The following is a 16,439-nucleotide window of genomic DNA, read 5'->3' as shown; positions in this document are numbered from 1 at the left end:
GAGCTCCTCATTCCTGAGGATTTACAGAAGAATATATTTTAAAGGCTACATAAGGGTCATTTAGAGACTGAAAATTTTCACAAGGGATCAGTTATGTTGTAAATTGCCCTGAGATGAACTATGACTTTACATAAACTCTCAAGGTTTGTCAAATCTGCCAAAACACATGACAAGTGAAGTGAAGCATTCAGTGCTGGAGGCACAGAAAAACTGCCTGGAACAAAACAAGCATGGATTTATTTAAGCTCACAACAAAAATGCTTTTTCATTCAATCAATTAAAAAAACCCCACCCAAATAAACAACAAACATCGTCTGCAAAATCTGCTTCTAGATCTGCTTCTAAATCAAACATTTTACATTAGAACTTTTTTTTTTTATACAGTCATTCAAGTCATGTTCATAAGCCTACTTTGGTTAAACTTTGAGCAAGTAACTGAACCTTACTGGGACTTTAATTTGGGTGAAATCTGACCTTATGCAGACTATGACATGAAGTTAATGCGTTCCTTCAATCACCACAGTAAGAAGCAGCAGGATTTAGGGTAGTGGTTTACCATGCTGGCCTTTGAAGAAAATGCAAATCCATAATCTTTGCTAATTTGATAGCTAGTTTAAATGTCTAACAGCACAGTCTCTGGGAGAACTTGTAGAGGAAGACAGTAGTTTTATCCCTTTCAGTAAGCTTCAGTCTCAGCCTTTAGTAAAAAATACATCCTACTGATTTCTCATTTTAGGAGTTAGTGAAGAAGCTCAGAGCAGATCAGAATCACTCTGCCTCCAAGGAAAATGAAACCTTTTCTTAGCAGAATGGCTGAATACAGTATTATGGAGGACTGCAAAGTGTTTTTCTAATGGATGCTTTTTGTAAGCCTGTATTATGGGGGTTAAAAAAATCCTCTGTCCATGCCATGTTTACAGAGGGTAAGAAAATCAGCTGAGAGGAGAAATTAAATGCTAGTTTGCTTATCAGCAAGCACATAAATTAAGCATTTCTTGGTTTTCTCCTTAGAACATTCTAAAGGGCACAATGAGTGCCCAAAGATACAAACTTAATTTAGGTTTCAAACAGCATTATTTTATGGACATATGGAAATTTTGAACAAGTTCCAAGAAAGAAAGCAAAGGCAAGACTATAGTGCAATAAAGAATTTCTTTATTCCTGATTTCCTATTATTTTCTACATGATTAAAGCTCCTAATATTGCTTAAAAAATTGATAAATTGTATTTTTTTGATCTCCAACAGAAAAGGTGAATGAGGAATAAGTACTGATTAAAATGATTGCAAGTTGTGATGTCAGCCTTTCTTTTTAACCGAAAAATCCCTTGAACAAATATTGAACTGATGATGCGAACATAGCTGATATGATTTGTCAGGTTGATTACTTTACTTCCCTTCTTTTATTGTAGATATTTTGTTGGAGGATGTCACTGATGGAGCACTCCACAAAGAAGGTCATAGCGTGAAAATTTTGGTCACTATAAACAAGGGCTATAGTAGAGCCAAGGTAAGTCTAGATGCAGAATTATATAGCTCAGGCAAACCTTGCAGTATAGGAGCTCAACTTATTTCAGTATTTTCAGCCAGGAACTGGAGGGAAATATCCTAAAGATAGCAGCTCTCTGTCATCCACGCTCAATGCAGTTAGGCACTCTCCATAGACTAATGTCATATGGCCTCCTTCTGCCTCTGTGGTGTCCCAGACACTACCAATTCTCAGTTTAATTAGTAAAAGGATGTTCTGAGAATTACTATCTCCATTTAAAAGTCATTACAAATTAGACCTACGCCTTGGACCCCTTAGGGTGCAAACCTGAATATGCTGCTGAAGTGATAAATTTGCAATTGCATTGCCTGTATTACAAAGATTATAAATGCAGGGCAACTTTTATTTATATTCAGCTCTTTATAAACACAGATGCAACCAAAGCGCGGAATAACATACTGCATTTCCTTTCTTACAAAGACATACTAAAGTAATATCATCCATAGCTGTTTCTGGCACACATATTGCTGACAAAGTTATAACATCACATTGCAAATAATATTATTTTTCTTCACTGGGAAAATTATGAAGTTAATTAGCACCATGTTTAGACCATTTTCCAAAAAACCTTTCTTTGCAGGATCAAAAACCACATACATATCTGATAGGATCAATTGGAGTAAGTGGAAAAACAAAATGGGATGTTTTAGATGGTGTAATCAAACGTCTCTTTAAGGTAAGACACTGAAAAAAATAGCTCAACTATTAATTTAATTTCACTTCAGAAAAATCTGTATTCTTTGGGTTATCTTACCTAATTTTTTTTTGTTTTTTGGTATGTCACTAACACCACTATTAAACTTTATTCTTAATGTTGACATTCATTTTTCATTATTTTTCTCTATTGAATGTGGCTGCAAGAATCTCCTTGACAAGTGACTTCACCTGTACTGAAATATTTTCCAAACTATTTTCATTCAATCACCATTTTTATTTTTTGTGTCTTATGTTTTCATGTAACTTCAGGAATATATTTTCCGAGTGGATCCAACTACTAGCCTGGGTTTAAGCTCTGAATGCATTGCTAACTATTGTATAGGAGATGTAATTAGAGCCCATAGCCTAGAAGTGCCTGAACTGCTGCCTTGTGGATATCTGGTTGGAGATAATAATGTCATCACTGTGAATCTGAAAGGTAAAACCCTGAGAATATTTTTGCCGATAATACAGAATTCTTCACTCTAGTCCTCCTCTCTTCATACGTTCTTTCTCACACCTAGCCTTTCTGTATTTTGTCTCCGGTTCAAGGGCACATTTATCACATAAACTCTCTGTATGACATTGTACAAAACCTAATGCAGTGTGGCATTTTGAGGCCGATCTAAGAATATCTCTGTCCTTCTCTGCCTGACTGCCAAATCGCAGCAAAGTACACATTTCTGACTATAGAAAAACAAACAAACAAAAAACAAAAACAACAAACAAACCAAAACCAAAAACCAAAAAAAGAGATTAAGATGAGAAATATTTATACCTCACCCAGTTATGCAGGAAAAAGCTGTAGGGATTTGCTGTTGGAGGGGAAGAGTGCCTTGAGAAGAACTCTGCATATATATATGTGACAGCCGGTAACCCTGTGGCTGTCACTTTAACCTTTTTTTGTCATGGTTGCCTGTAGTGTTTGAAACATACATCTTTGCCTCTCTGAGCCTTCTCTTCACATTTACTTTAATTTCAACTCTCCCACCCATCTTGTGCCACTCAATGTGTAATTTTTTTGCCACTGTGGAAGGATATAAGCATTTCCACAGAAATGAAGCCCTTCATAGGAATTCGATTTAGGCAATCAATACCTTACTTTGAGCATAACACCATCAGATGCTGGCCAAACCCATACCTTCGTTAGCAAGTATGAAGACAGGCCATTTTTCTTTTCTTTTGTTCCCAGGAGTGGAAGAAAACAGTTTGGACAGTTTTGTGTTTGACACGTTAATTCCTAAGCCAATTACGCAGAGGTACTTTAATTTACTGATGGAGCATCGCAGAATTATTCTGTCGGGACCCAGTGGCACAGGAAAGACCTATTTAGCTAACAGGCTGGCTGAATATATTATAACTAAATCTGGCAGAAAAAAAACTGAGGATGCAATCGCAACTTTTAATGTAGATCACAAGTCAAGCAAGGTAAGTTACAGTTGAAAAGATAACCTATTGCCCAATTTGTAGTGATGATGCAAAGCAGCTCCTATTAACTGGCATACTGTTTTGTTGCTCAGTTCTCATTTCCTCCCATAGAATTCAGTCTCAAATCCCAGTGAGGAACAGGGACAAGATCTTTCTGTTCTAAACAAATCACTGAAGTACTGTGAGGGAATTTTCTCTTGCTTGAGGAAACCCATGTTAGGGATAGCTGCAGTCAAGTTCCTATATAAATTAAATTTGTAGATTGCAATTCCTTTGTCAGAAAGCTAGATATGAAGTAATACTAGTCTAACTTGCTTTTTATAGTGATAATATCAGTTTATTGTTAGCAAATAATTCAGAATGGGGATCACTATCTTGGGTTCAGCTTCTTAATCAGCACTGGATAAATACAACTGCTGCTACTGTTTCTGGAGTGTGTTGGTCAGGAAGTTGACCATAATAAAATTGCCTTATGCATCATGTCACATTCCCAGTGATTTACATTGTTCAGATTATCAAGCTTCTAGCACAGCTACTAAGCTAGCCACAGATAATACCATTCATTTCCTGTCCTAAATTGGGTATGCTCCTAACTTGGTACCCAGGGAAAAGAGAATGAAAGGTTTTACCCAGAGCTTTTTGATTTGCACAGAACATAATGAATATTAGCATAATATAAGAAGGAAGAACATACAGATCCCAAAGGAACAAGAGTACCATTCCAGTAAAAACACTGCTTTTCACTGTCTTTATACAGTGGATTTGTGATGACATTTACTTTGTCAAGGAATGTGTTTATCTTTTATTTTTAAACCACATACATTTATAATGAAAATTGTTCCACAAAAGAGCAAGCTTTTGAATTTCTGGTCAATTGCTTGTTTGGGGTTTTGATTTTTTTTTTTCCTTTTCCTTTGTTTCTATTAAGTTTTATATAGAACTTTTGAGTTTGTAGTAAAAAAGAAAAAGCAACATTGTTTGAATAATACAGATAGTGCTATTCCATGGAAGGAACCCATGTTGTTACCCTAGAGACATCTGATCATAAAAAGCAAAAAAAATCTTTCTTGAAATAAAAGATTCTATGTTCACATCGAAGAGAAATGATTCTGCTATCCCTGATCCAGAAAGTAAAACGGCAATAGGAGCTTTGTTCATAATACTAAGCATTCCTGGCACTGACAAAATTAGATACCCTAGAGATACAGCTGTAAAACTTGACTAATCCAGACCCTCAAGGGCAACACTGTTGAGAAAAACATCAAATGTTTTGATTATAGAAAGCTCTCTTTTACTCCACTGCTAAACTGCAGCCAGACAGATAGCTGTGAGAAAAAAAGAAGAATTTACCCAGTACATTTTATTATGAGGTGTGATATAGTATCCCCAAAAGGTCGAACAGATTTTCAGTGAGAGTGGTGAAAGGCAATATCTGAAGGAGCAGTTCAGTATGCCTGAATGGTGTGATAATTTGGGGGGGGAATTGGTATATAAATGGCATATTTTATTGCAAGCTATTTTCCTCTTGATCAGATATTTTATCAGCAGGTTTCTAAGGAATGCATCCACCAAATAGCCATGTGTATGTTTTAGTCACTTGCCTTACGTTTATTGCCTTTGTTTTTCCCAACATGTGGCTTCAGTGTTGCTCTAAGAAGCAGGCCTTCCTGCATGGGCTAATCCAGCTGAATTATCCATAGTTCACCATCCTTAGCTTTCTGAAAATCTTTTCCACTGAAATTATATCTATGGTCTAATTGGATTTATATTTTCTGTTTTGTTTTGTTTTTTGTTTTGTTTTGTTAATTCTGCTGAAGGATCTGCGACAATATCTAGCAAACCTAGCTGAGCAATGCAGTGCTGACAACAATGGTGCTGACCTCCCTGTGGTCATAATACTTGATAACCTGCACCACATCAGTTCACTTAGTGACATCTTCAATGGTTTCCTCAACTGTAAATATAATAAATGGTAGGTGGTATCTCCTGTCCCCTTTCATACACCTTTTGCAATTAAAACAAAAATTTTTTGTTATTTTGCAAATTCAAATGTGGAAACTTAGACTCCCAAAGGCTGTCAGCAAAGCCCTTATATGTTTCAATGATTTTAATCCTCTTCAGCCAGATACTTAGGTGTCTGCTTCCTTTATTTATAAGACTCCCATGCATCTCAGTGAGATAAAAACATGCTGTTGAATTTATGAATGTACTTAAACGCTTGACTGAATTAGGGTCTTATCCTTTTCACCCTGTCAGATCACACTAGCTCATTACTACCATAAGGACAGCTTATGGGAGAGTAAGAAGAAATGCCCTTTATATTAGTGGAATCTGGGATGTGTGGGAACCCATGAACCGTGCCATGCAGAAGCATCTGTATATCAGGCAGACTTGCACTTCCTACAGTTTGCCTGCAGCAGTGCAGAAGTATGAAGTTTGCTGACTGTTACTGCCAAGAAGGAATAAAAATAATGTTCTCTGTAACTTTTAGTGGCCTATAACTTTGGCTATTTCTTCTGTTAAAGTGCCGTCATAGGGACTTCCCTTCCTAAAACCACTGCATGCTGTGTCTTAACCCATGAGATTCACTGGCTTCTGAAATTAAAACTCCAAGTCTACTGCAAAATTATGAAGTACATGAGGACAGGGTTGCCTCATTTATTTTTTTAATACAGATGAGTACTAGTAAAGTACAAATGTGCAGAGAGGGAAATCATACAGAATAAACATTAAAAAAGGGCACCTCGGGAATATTTTAAATCCAAGACTATAATGCATTGATTGGCCTAATGCAGATAATAATATTTTCTGAATATCTGATTGGATTCTCCATCAAAAAAAAAAAAAACACTACTACTTTTCTCTTTTCAGTCCCTATATTATTGGAACCATGAACCAGGGAGTCTCTTCTTCACCAAATCTGGAGCTGCATCACAATTTCAGGTACATTTACTCTGTATTTGCTGTGGCTATGTTTGCACAGTTCCCTGCTTCTCAGCCCAGTTCTTCAGCAAACATTGATCTTGTATCTCATCACAGCAAGGTATTTCAGCTTCTGTGTCTTTCCTGTATTGATGGGTCTGTGAATGGTGTTGGAGAATGATGAAGGAAATAAGTAGATACTTTCCAGCATCTGTAGCAAGTTGTTGAAGACAATTGCATTCTTGCATTCCATTTGTCTTCAGCAAATTTGTCTTCAGTGTATTGAATTGCTGCTGAAACTGTAATGATTGTGGTGTAAGAATGGGTTATAATATAGTTTATTGGAGCAGTTTTATACTTCCTGACTAATAAAACTCAGAAGCTTTTGACATTACTCTCATCTATATGTTACAAGAAGAAATTCTGTATTTGCTATTCCTTGTGGCTTGATATTTATCCTTTCTACCCAGGTGGGTGCTATGTGCTAATCACACAGAGCCTATTAAAGGTTTCTTGGGCAGATATCTGAGAAGAAAACTGATTGAGACTGAAATAGAACGGAGCATGCGCAATAATGAGCTCATCAAAATCATTGACTGGATCCCCAAAACATGGCATCATCTCAACAGCTTTTTAGAAACACACAGCTCTTCAGATGTAACCATTGGTGAGTCTGTTGGTGCAGTGCTTTGAAATAAGGATTCAGGCTGGACATTTTACAGATTTGTGAAGGATATATTATGTTTTTAAAAGTTGTCATCTCTCAGTGTGAAGTATAACATCAATGTGGGGAATTTGTCTGGCTTCCAGCAGGATTGAAATGAAAATGGAAAGTTTAATGAGAGAGTATGTATTTCCTGGTGCCTGGTACTTCTGCCTCGGTTACTAATGACTTTTAAGTAAAGTATCATAAATCTACAAAACTTACTTCAATAGGAACTTTCCTAAGCTTTTTTACCCCTGCTTTCACACTGCAATATAATTACAACAATAAAAACACTTGGACTTCAGGTCTTTTAGTGGAACAGCTATGTTAGCAAAGAAATCACCTTTTTATATAGCTTTGCTTGTAAAACTTGTGTTAATCAGGCCCTAGAACTGGATAAAGAGACACTAGTTAATTTTTAATGAAAATAAATACTACTATTTTAATTCTGTGAAGTTTATTTTTAGTGTGTTCCCTAGTTCTACTTTTTTTAATGTACAACTTGATTTTTCAGGTCCCCGCCTCTTCCTCCCTTGCCCTATGGATGTTGATGGCTCCAGAGTGTGGTTCACAGACCTCTGGAACTATTCCCTGGTGCCATATCTTCTGGAAGCTGTGAGAGAAGGACTTCAGGTATTTAATTTGTTTCCCGGAATTACCTTTTTTTTATTCATTTCATAGGTTTTCTGTAAGCTAGTTTTAACCAATGCATCTAAGTATGAATGCTGTTCCATTTGGAAGAAGAAAATTCTTCGAGGGATTATAGAAATCAGCCTTGAACTCCTTTTGACCTGCTCTTGCTCTGATGTATAATTTGGCTTCGCCTACTCCAACACAGACATGTCTTGTATTTTACAAAAAGGGTTTCTCCTCTGTGACTGGAGGAAGGTTGTTCCTTTACCACTGTTAAAAGAATTCCCAGCAATGCTAAATGCAGCTGAGATTGACTCCCTGAGTCAAGGTAGTCTCAGCCTATTTCTTCATGGAAGAGTGGATAGCCTGTACACTGGTGCAAGAAAATAGCTTTGGTCTGTGTAAGCCTGTACCACCTATGTACACGTGTAGGCACACAGGCTTGTGGGGGAAAGCTTGTGAACAAGAATATTTTCACCATTCAGGTAAAGAAAAGAAAGTTTGTCTAACCAGATTGAGATCATTTATTCTTTGGACCTGATGAACATGAAGGTCTGTCCTTGCCCTTACATCTTGCAACCCTGCTTGTATTTCCATAGTTTTCTTTTTTTTTTCTTTCTTTATATGGGTTAAGGTACCCTTCTGACTGTAATTCTCATTTTGGATAACAGTGCCATCAGATCACTGTGCTTCACAGTTTGGTCATCCTGGCCTTTCCAGAGCTAGGTGTTAGCAGCTGTTCCACTGATTGTTAATGAACCATTAAAATTTCTTCTACTTTAATAGAAAGAGGGCTACAGATAGATTTGCTTGTGAATAGCACTGTGAGCTGTCCATATAGGTTAAGATATGAGACCATACTGCGGTTTTGGAGCAAATCTAAATCTTGATATGAATCCTTTCTTCTTTGTTTGTTTTTTGGTTTTTTTTTTGGTCTTAATTGGCTTTTTCCCTTTTCTTTCATGCACTGCAATTCTATGTCCTTTGAAAAAGATACTTTGTGGAAAATCAGTTTTTTAGGTTTTTGCCATACATGACACTGAAAGAAATGACTGCGCAGTGCAGAGGGGATTGTGAACTAGTCAAAGAACTGTGAGCAGCTGCAGTTTCTTTATCACCTTGTATTGACATAGTGATATACTGATGCAGTGGAGGCTTAGAATCTTGTCTGTTGAATATCTCAAGCTTTCCTAAAACTGCTTATCTCCCTGGGAATTATAGAGTGTTTATGCCTTGTGCAAAAACCTGCCAAATATCTGATAGAACAGCCACAGTGAGATTAACAGTGCCTTTTTAGACCAGCTATAAAACTGTAGTGATATTCTTCTTCCTCATATTTTCCCAAGTATACAGAGTACTACTTAAATGAAAACTTCAATTCTGGAGCAGAAGATGGCAGCATGTAGAAGAAAATATGTTCTTTCATGAAACATTCCAATTTTTAGCTTCCATTGAATAACTTTATTAATAATAAACAGAAATCTTTTACATGTTATAATTAGATGTTCCCAGAACCAGAGGTGGGTAGAAAATGCCTTTCTAGCCTGGTACTTTGCAAAATCACTTGTCAGACACAGTATTTACAAGCCTTGCTCCAAATTCCAGAAAAGATTTCATCACTGTTAATATCAGATGAGGGTAAATGCTGCCTACAGCCTGCATTTAGCCTGCTGCCTCCCTGAGAAATATTTCCTCTTGGCTTGTTGAGGCAGATCACTGTTATAGCAAGCTAGCCTCACTGTAGGGCAGAAGGAGTCGGAGTATCTTTGTGCATAATATGGGGAACTTGGCTCCCTAACCTGGAGCTCTGATTCAGCAAGTGCCTGGGAGCAGGTGTTGCAGTGATAAGCACAACTCATCTCTGTGGTTTTAGCAACTAAAATCCTTCACTGTTCTACTCCTTTTAGGAGTGCAGCCCATCTAAATGCTCCATGAATGTATGCCCTGCCAATATTATGTGTTCCTTGGATTGCATGAGGCTGTTTGAGCTGGGAAAAATCACAGAAAGCCCCGCTGAATGGCTCCCCATCCCAAAGTGTCATTGTTGTAGCTAAAGGAAATCTGTAAATCGGCAACCAAGGGTCTCTCAGTTAACATGTCGCTTGCAAAGAAGGGTACATTTTAGTGAAAAAGCTACCAGACCTAAACATGTAGTATTCGTATTATACAGTATTTCCTTGCTCCGTCCTGTTTCAGAAGCATTTTTGTGCTTTACAGTGAGGAAATCCTGTCCTTTGTGAATTTCTTCTTTTAACCTTATGAAAGATCTCAAACTAAGGTATGGACAGATGTCTGCTTCTGCATCCCATTTTGCTAGGAGAAGGGAACGATCTGTACTGGCACTTCCTAGTTCACTTCAAACAAAATCCAGTTTACTTGAATATTTTAGATAGGTCTGAGTTAGTTTCACTGATACGCCTTAAGCATATTACTTGAAGGTCTCATTTCACATTGTATCAGGAACTTGTGACTCCCACTGTTGCCTACAAATATCACTAATTATGGAATGTTTTTCAACTTGCAGTCATTCTGTATTGAAGGAGCATTAATGGAGATGAGGACTTCTAAATATCATATCATATCCAAGTGCTGAGCACATCTGAAAGTAGACCACTTACTAAAATGGCGTAGATGGTTTTGATTACTTTTGTTTGCTGTTACAACTGGTGCTGAAAACACTATAATATGTACTCTTACCTGTGTTATATCCATAATATAGATGTATGGTAAGAGGTCACCCTGGGAGGATCCCTCCAAGTGGGTAGCTGACACCTATCCATGGAGCTCTGCATCTCTACAGCATGAGTGGCCATCACTACTTCAGTTAAGACCAGAAGATGTTGGTTATGAAGGTTATGCATCAGCAAAGGAAGGAACAACCTCAAAGCACGTTCCACAGACTGATACAGAGGGGGATCCCTTGGTAAGTTTTCAAGTTTTGGGAAAAAGCTTTTCAGTATATACTTTATTGTCACATGTTAAGTTTTACACTGTACAGTAAAAACAACTGTCGACTTGATCCAAAATGGGCTTTTGAAACGAATCCTACTACAATTTTTTAAAAATGTTGAAAATCTAGCAGGAAGGCAGGTGTCACCATCATGTTAATATGCCCCTAAATTGTTTTCATTTTCTATCTGCCCCATAGAGTATTTGGTCTTCATCATCATAATGTTTGGGAACCAGTATTCAGCAACTTATTAATCAGTTTATTCTAAAAACACCTTACCAGGCTGGACAGCCCTTCATCTACATTCTACAAGTGAAGGACTGAGAAAAACACATTATCTAACTTGTCTATCATAAAGAATTTAGTGGAAATGCAAATTAGACAGCCATCCTTCTTTTCCTCAGAACATTTCAAGATAACCAGTGACTGAATAACAGTTCTAATGTAAAAGGTTTGCAAGTGTTGTGGTATTGAAAGATAAGAGGTTGATTTCCCTCAATGCCATGTATTGTTTTATTTAAATATGATCCCAAATGTCTGAGTTTACCGTTGTCTCCTTGATAATGGACTATTAAATTGCATATATTGAACTGCTATTGTTGTATAGTGCTTTCTCTATAGACTGCCTTTATCACAACTCAAAATACCATTTTAGAGGATTGTACTTCTGGAAGTACAGCAGCCCTTGAAAAAGGGAATTTTTCAGAGGAAAATGCATTTAACTCTTATCAGTGCTAAGAAAATGACTCCACAGCCTCACTGAGAGTTTGGTATCCAAACTAGATCTTGCATCCTGAAGAAGTGTAGAAAATCACCTCATTTGATCACCTGTCTCTTATTGCATAAGCTTTGGGATGACTGACCCTGTGATTTTGGCTGCCAGTGAGTGTATTGGCCAGGCTTCTAGCATATATGCATACTATGAAAATACTTGGGCAGCTCAAGTTCAGTATCCCGTCACCCTTGCTCCCTGCACACTGGAATCAGTATCTGTATCTGGCTAAATATCAGTGGCTTGAGACTTGTGAATGGAGGGCTTCTCCTCACTCCCAGTGAAGCTCACTGGGGCACAGTGCACTTGTGGAAACAGGACGTGCAACATGCAGGCTGTACTGCACACCTATCACATGTATTCACAAGCGTGAATACCCATTAAACCTTCAGCAAGAGCTATCTCATAGTATTAGAGGGTATTAAACACCGTTCAATACCTAGAGAAATCTTTGCAAGCTGTGCAGGTTGAAACCACAGAGATGCAAGGATTACTGAGCGCACTGGGAAAAGGGGCTTAACACACAAACACACAAGCATACCTCTTTCTCTTTGGTGTTTCATTGCCTGCCTTTGTTGTAATGACAGCATATTTGATCCTCGACAAACACTAAAGCAATGTCAACATTACTTGCAGCTCTGAGCATGCTGGCAGAAGCAGATGTTTTATAAATAAAATCCTGATCATTACACAGAGTTAGGCATCAAGCATCCAAGTAATTATCTGCAGCTTAATGCTGCTTTCTGATGATTTTTCAGATGGGTTTCAGGTTATAATAAACCCAAATTATGTGGGTGCTCTCGTCTCCTGGGTAGGAGGATGTGTTGCTGAGGTCAGCCCCTCAACAACAGATGGGACTCTTATGAAGCAACTGGCCTAAGTTCACCCCTCTTTTGCTCCTTCGCATCTCTCACTTATAGAGGGGGTATGTTAGTGTGATTATGTTTTCAGTTGCTTTTCCAATGTAGCATGTCTACACCATCCAAAAATTATCTGAAAGCGTGACTGTCTCCAAATATGGGCCCAGATGTCCAGCTGTGATATGGCTTACTTCCCCTGCTGGTATTGCAGCTGCAGCCATTCTCACCCCTGAATTAAAGAGTTATTAGGCAGCTCCATTGTATCCCTCTGGCTCTTTGGACCTTCAAACTTCTATTTAAAGACCACAAGGCAATGAAAAGGGTAGCAGGAAGAGCTGCTGACACCCTGCCCTTTCTGAAATCCTTTTGTATGGTCCCCTCAGCTAGATACCAGCACACCTCATACAGCAAGGGAGCTTAATTAAATTTTAACACAGTCACTGCAGCATTAAATGAGATGAGATTGTGTAAACATCACTTTCTTCTTTCAGATGAATATGCTAATGCGGCTTCAAGAGGCAGCCAACTACTCGAGCGCACAAAGCTGTGACAGCGATAGCACCAGCCACCACGATGACATTTTGGATTCATCCCTTGAATCAACTCTCTGAAAGGGACAAACCTTGGTGGAGGATTATGGTAAAATCTGTTTCCACTAGACCACTGCCAGTATTAAAGCAGCACGCCGAGGTCCCCAAGTGAGAGTGGTGTGTTGTAGGTAGGCAGGAGACATAACTCTGCAAAGTCAGGAAGAAAAATTGAAGTGGAAAGCTTGAATTAGTTTAATTTCAAGGCATTTCAATACCTATGGAGCCAAGTGAGACTCCGTTTGTCAACTGGAAAGGGCCCTAGACCAAGGGCATCTAAGCAGATTGCACACGTGTTAGCCAAACTGGAATTTATCTTTCTGTTTTCCTCTTCCTCTCTCTCTGTCTCTGTCTCTCTCTGTCTCTGTACAAGTTTACAGTGCAACTTCTTCTGGTTTTGGGGTTTTCTTTTTCCTTTAGTTTACCCTGAGGTACTGCATGAACAATGCAGTCTTCTAATTCTCTTCTAACCTCTGTTGTGCCACATGGTGCTGGTCACAGGACTGCAGTGGTGTTTGTGTTGTACGCTACTGCCCATTCCAAAATGAGTCAAATATGATGATAGTAACTCAGAAAGCACAAGCAGTATTGTGCAATCACCAGAAAACATGACTGTGATATGCTGGATAAGTGCCAATTTAATTCTAACTGCCATGGTCACGGTGATGCGCTCCATCAAGTTTTTAGTATACAAGTCACAGATTTTATAAAGTTGTTTTTACCACAAAGGTCTTTTTTAACCACCTGCCCACTCCTTAACAACAGTTTTATACCAATTATTAACCAACACTGATTAAAGGCTTTTTAGGGCTTCATTTGTTTGAGCCTTTTCAGTGAAAGAAGGAACATTTCTTATGGTGCTGTCTCACTGCCTTAAAACAGATTTCTAGAACAGTTTTACAGTTGGTTTAATTCCTAAACCATTGGTAATTTACACTGTTTTTTTTCTTCATTTACTAATGAGAAAATGTCAGTTAACACAGTAGCCTCATATCTGTATATCATGATTTTTTAAAGTAATGGATAGGAGAAAGAACAGTTGCTATATAATATTTTTATCTTGTGAATAGATTGCTCTGCCTACCCTCAGAAATACACAAGGAACCCAAACCCACTTCCACTGCCACCTAAATGCTGAGAAAATCGGCTCAAATCCATTTGGTCCCATGGAATGGAATTTTTGGAAGACAGATGTTTTGAATATTTATCCAGCAGAGCTGGATGCACTTGATGCAGCATGAGCACAAATATATGTTTTCTTTTTTCCTTTTTCTAGTTTTAGCATGTTGTTTTGATTGCTATTGTTGTACATGAAGAATTCAGCATAAAAGAACACTGAAGCAGTGATGTCCACTGTGGAAGAGGAAGAGTTTATACTGTAAAAGTGGGTTGGTTTTGCACAGTCTACTGGGTGGGTATTGTAAATATTGAAAAAAAAAAAAAAGCCTTGCACAAATCAAACTGAAAGCAAACAAACGAACAAAAATAATGTATTTTATTCTGTTGGTGTTAAGAGATGTTTCACTTGCTGAGATTTCCTGTATGTTGCAAACAAATACAGAATGCAAACCTTAAAAGCTGTTATTACCCAGTGTGTTTGTCCTGTATTTACAGTTGTTATGACTATGCAGGAGCTATCAATGCTACAGTCAGCATGTTTCAATATCTATACAAAGCCAATACATTTTTTTGGGGGGAAAAAAAAGCCAACTGAAAACATTTTAAGTGCATATGTCACAGCAGGCTACGACCAGATTGCGTTCAAACTGCTCAGAATAATCGGAAACGCTCTTTTACCACAAGAAGGGTCCGGTTAAAATAGGTGCATATTAAGAAGAAGGTACGTAAGGGCTTTGGCATTGTGTAGACATGCACTGTACACCTCCGTGGATGTTACCTTCAGGATGTTTTTGGTGCTATTAACTCTGTGGCCACCCCGTGGTCACTCGCTGTAAAACAAAGATAAATCAATGCAGTTTCCAAATGGCACTGAGCTGCATCACTGAATCTAGAGGTTCCTACACGGTGCTATTGCCCTAATAAAACTCTTAACTGGTTTTATGCATATAGGATTCAGTCAGACCAACATCCTTCCCCCCCCCCCCCCCCAAATCTGGATCCATTTCGGATGCAAAATATCAATCATACACCTTGACTGAGTCAAAGAACTAAGGGAAAGCTGCTCTTTCCTGTACCTGTGCTCTGAGCAAACCTGCAGATCTTTTCCTGCCATATTTAATACGCAAACACACGATATTACATATACAAAACTTCCTGCAATACATCTCAGTGAGTCCACCTAGTTTACAACTCAGAAATTGTTTGTGAAACATTTGTCTGTACACATTTTATATTTTGTACATTTTTGTTGTAACATATCATGTAAATAGACAGAAACAGTGAAATAAATCATCTGAAAAGTTTTGTAGTCTTTGTAAAGCCCTAATAATAAGTATTTGGTGTCATCGGACTTAACTGGATGATGTATTTTCTATTGGTTTATTGTTTCTCTAGCTTGTAAACCAGCTTGCGTATATTTTTTTGCAGGTGTGCGCACTGTATCTGTCTAAATTATTACTTTGCCATTAAAGTGGAATTATTTATTGAAAACACAGTCTGGTGTTTTTGCAGTCAGGACCACTTAACGGTTAGATACTATTTCAAACATAAAAACATATAAACAAACAGACAAAACCAAAGGATGTGATTTTCTGCATTCAGCAGAACCAATCTCTGTAGAAACAAAATCAAGTACTGTTTCTAGTTCTGGTGATTCAGTATGATTTTTGAATTCTTGTTTCCATGGTGGGAACAAGTTGTGCAGTTCAGAAACAACTTTGTAATCTCCCCCTCTCAAGATTGTGTTTACATACAAGTTTAAGGCTTTCAATGGTGCTTTATCTGTACAAAACTAGTGCAGCATTGCGCCTGATTTTCAAATTTGAAGGGCTTAAAGCTACTTCCTCAGCATATATAAGTCAATATGATTTAACAGAACCCAAAGAAAATTAATTGTATTAGTCAGCTAATCACAGACTTCTTTGAGGACAGAAGAGTCATTATAATCCTGCAAGCTGTAACACCTCAGCTCTAAGTCTCAGCAGCAGGTCTGTAATCTTTCCTGAAATTGTCATATCCCTGGAAAGACCTTTAGATATAACAGTATGGAGTAGAAGCTCCAGCACCTTGTGCCAAACTGACTAGCTGTTCACTGGGAGGGGAGGGCTTCTTTAAGGGCTTTATTTGCAGTTAGATCTTACATATTTCTTTCTTTTCAAGGGAAATATACCCCAAACTGTCTTTTGTTATGCCTTTTCCTCCCATACTACAAAGCCAAC

The 16,439-nt window shown here is 37.9% G+C and overlaps 1 protein-coding gene across 11 annotated transcripts in view; it reads left to right on the top strand.

The window, feature by feature from the left end:
• NAV3 (neuron navigator 3) overlaps window positions 1–15,711 on the top strand; it is a 544,137-nt gene extending 528,426 nt beyond the window's left edge. For all 11 annotated transcript variants that reach the window (XM_057429345.1, XM_057429347.1, XM_057429346.1 and 8 more), the window contains 10 exons: window positions 1,411–1,508; window positions 2,128–2,223; window positions 2,514–2,682; window positions 3,436–3,671; window positions 5,489–5,643; window positions 6,543–6,614; window positions 7,064–7,260; window positions 7,814–7,932; window positions 10,652–10,855; window positions 13,006–15,711. In XM_057429345.1, coding sequence (XP_057285328.1) covers window positions 1,411–1,508; window positions 2,128–2,223; window positions 2,514–2,682; window positions 3,436–3,671; window positions 5,489–5,643; window positions 6,543–6,614; window positions 7,064–7,260; window positions 7,814–7,932; window positions 10,652–10,855; window positions 13,006–13,125 — 1,466 coding nt within the window. In that variant the 3' untranslated portion in view covers window positions 13,126–15,711. The remainder of the gene's footprint in view (window positions 1–1,410; window positions 1,509–2,127; window positions 2,224–2,513; window positions 2,683–3,435; window positions 3,672–5,488; window positions 5,644–6,542; window positions 6,615–7,063; window positions 7,261–7,813; window positions 7,933–10,651; window positions 10,856–13,005) is intronic.
• Window positions 15,712–16,439: the final 728 nt, after the last annotated feature.

This window comes from Pezoporus wallicus, unplaced genomic scaffold (assembly GCF_028554395.1).
Source record: "Pezoporus wallicus isolate ANWC-B61680 ecotype Strahan unplaced genomic scaffold, APGP_CSIRO_Pwel_v1 contig_5069, whole genome shotgun sequence".
NCBI lineage: Eukaryota > Metazoa > Chordata > Aves > Psittaciformes > Psittacidae > Pezoporus > Pezoporus wallicus.
Note: the sequence above shows the minus strand (reverse complement) of the source record. Positions and strands in the feature narration are given on the sequence as shown.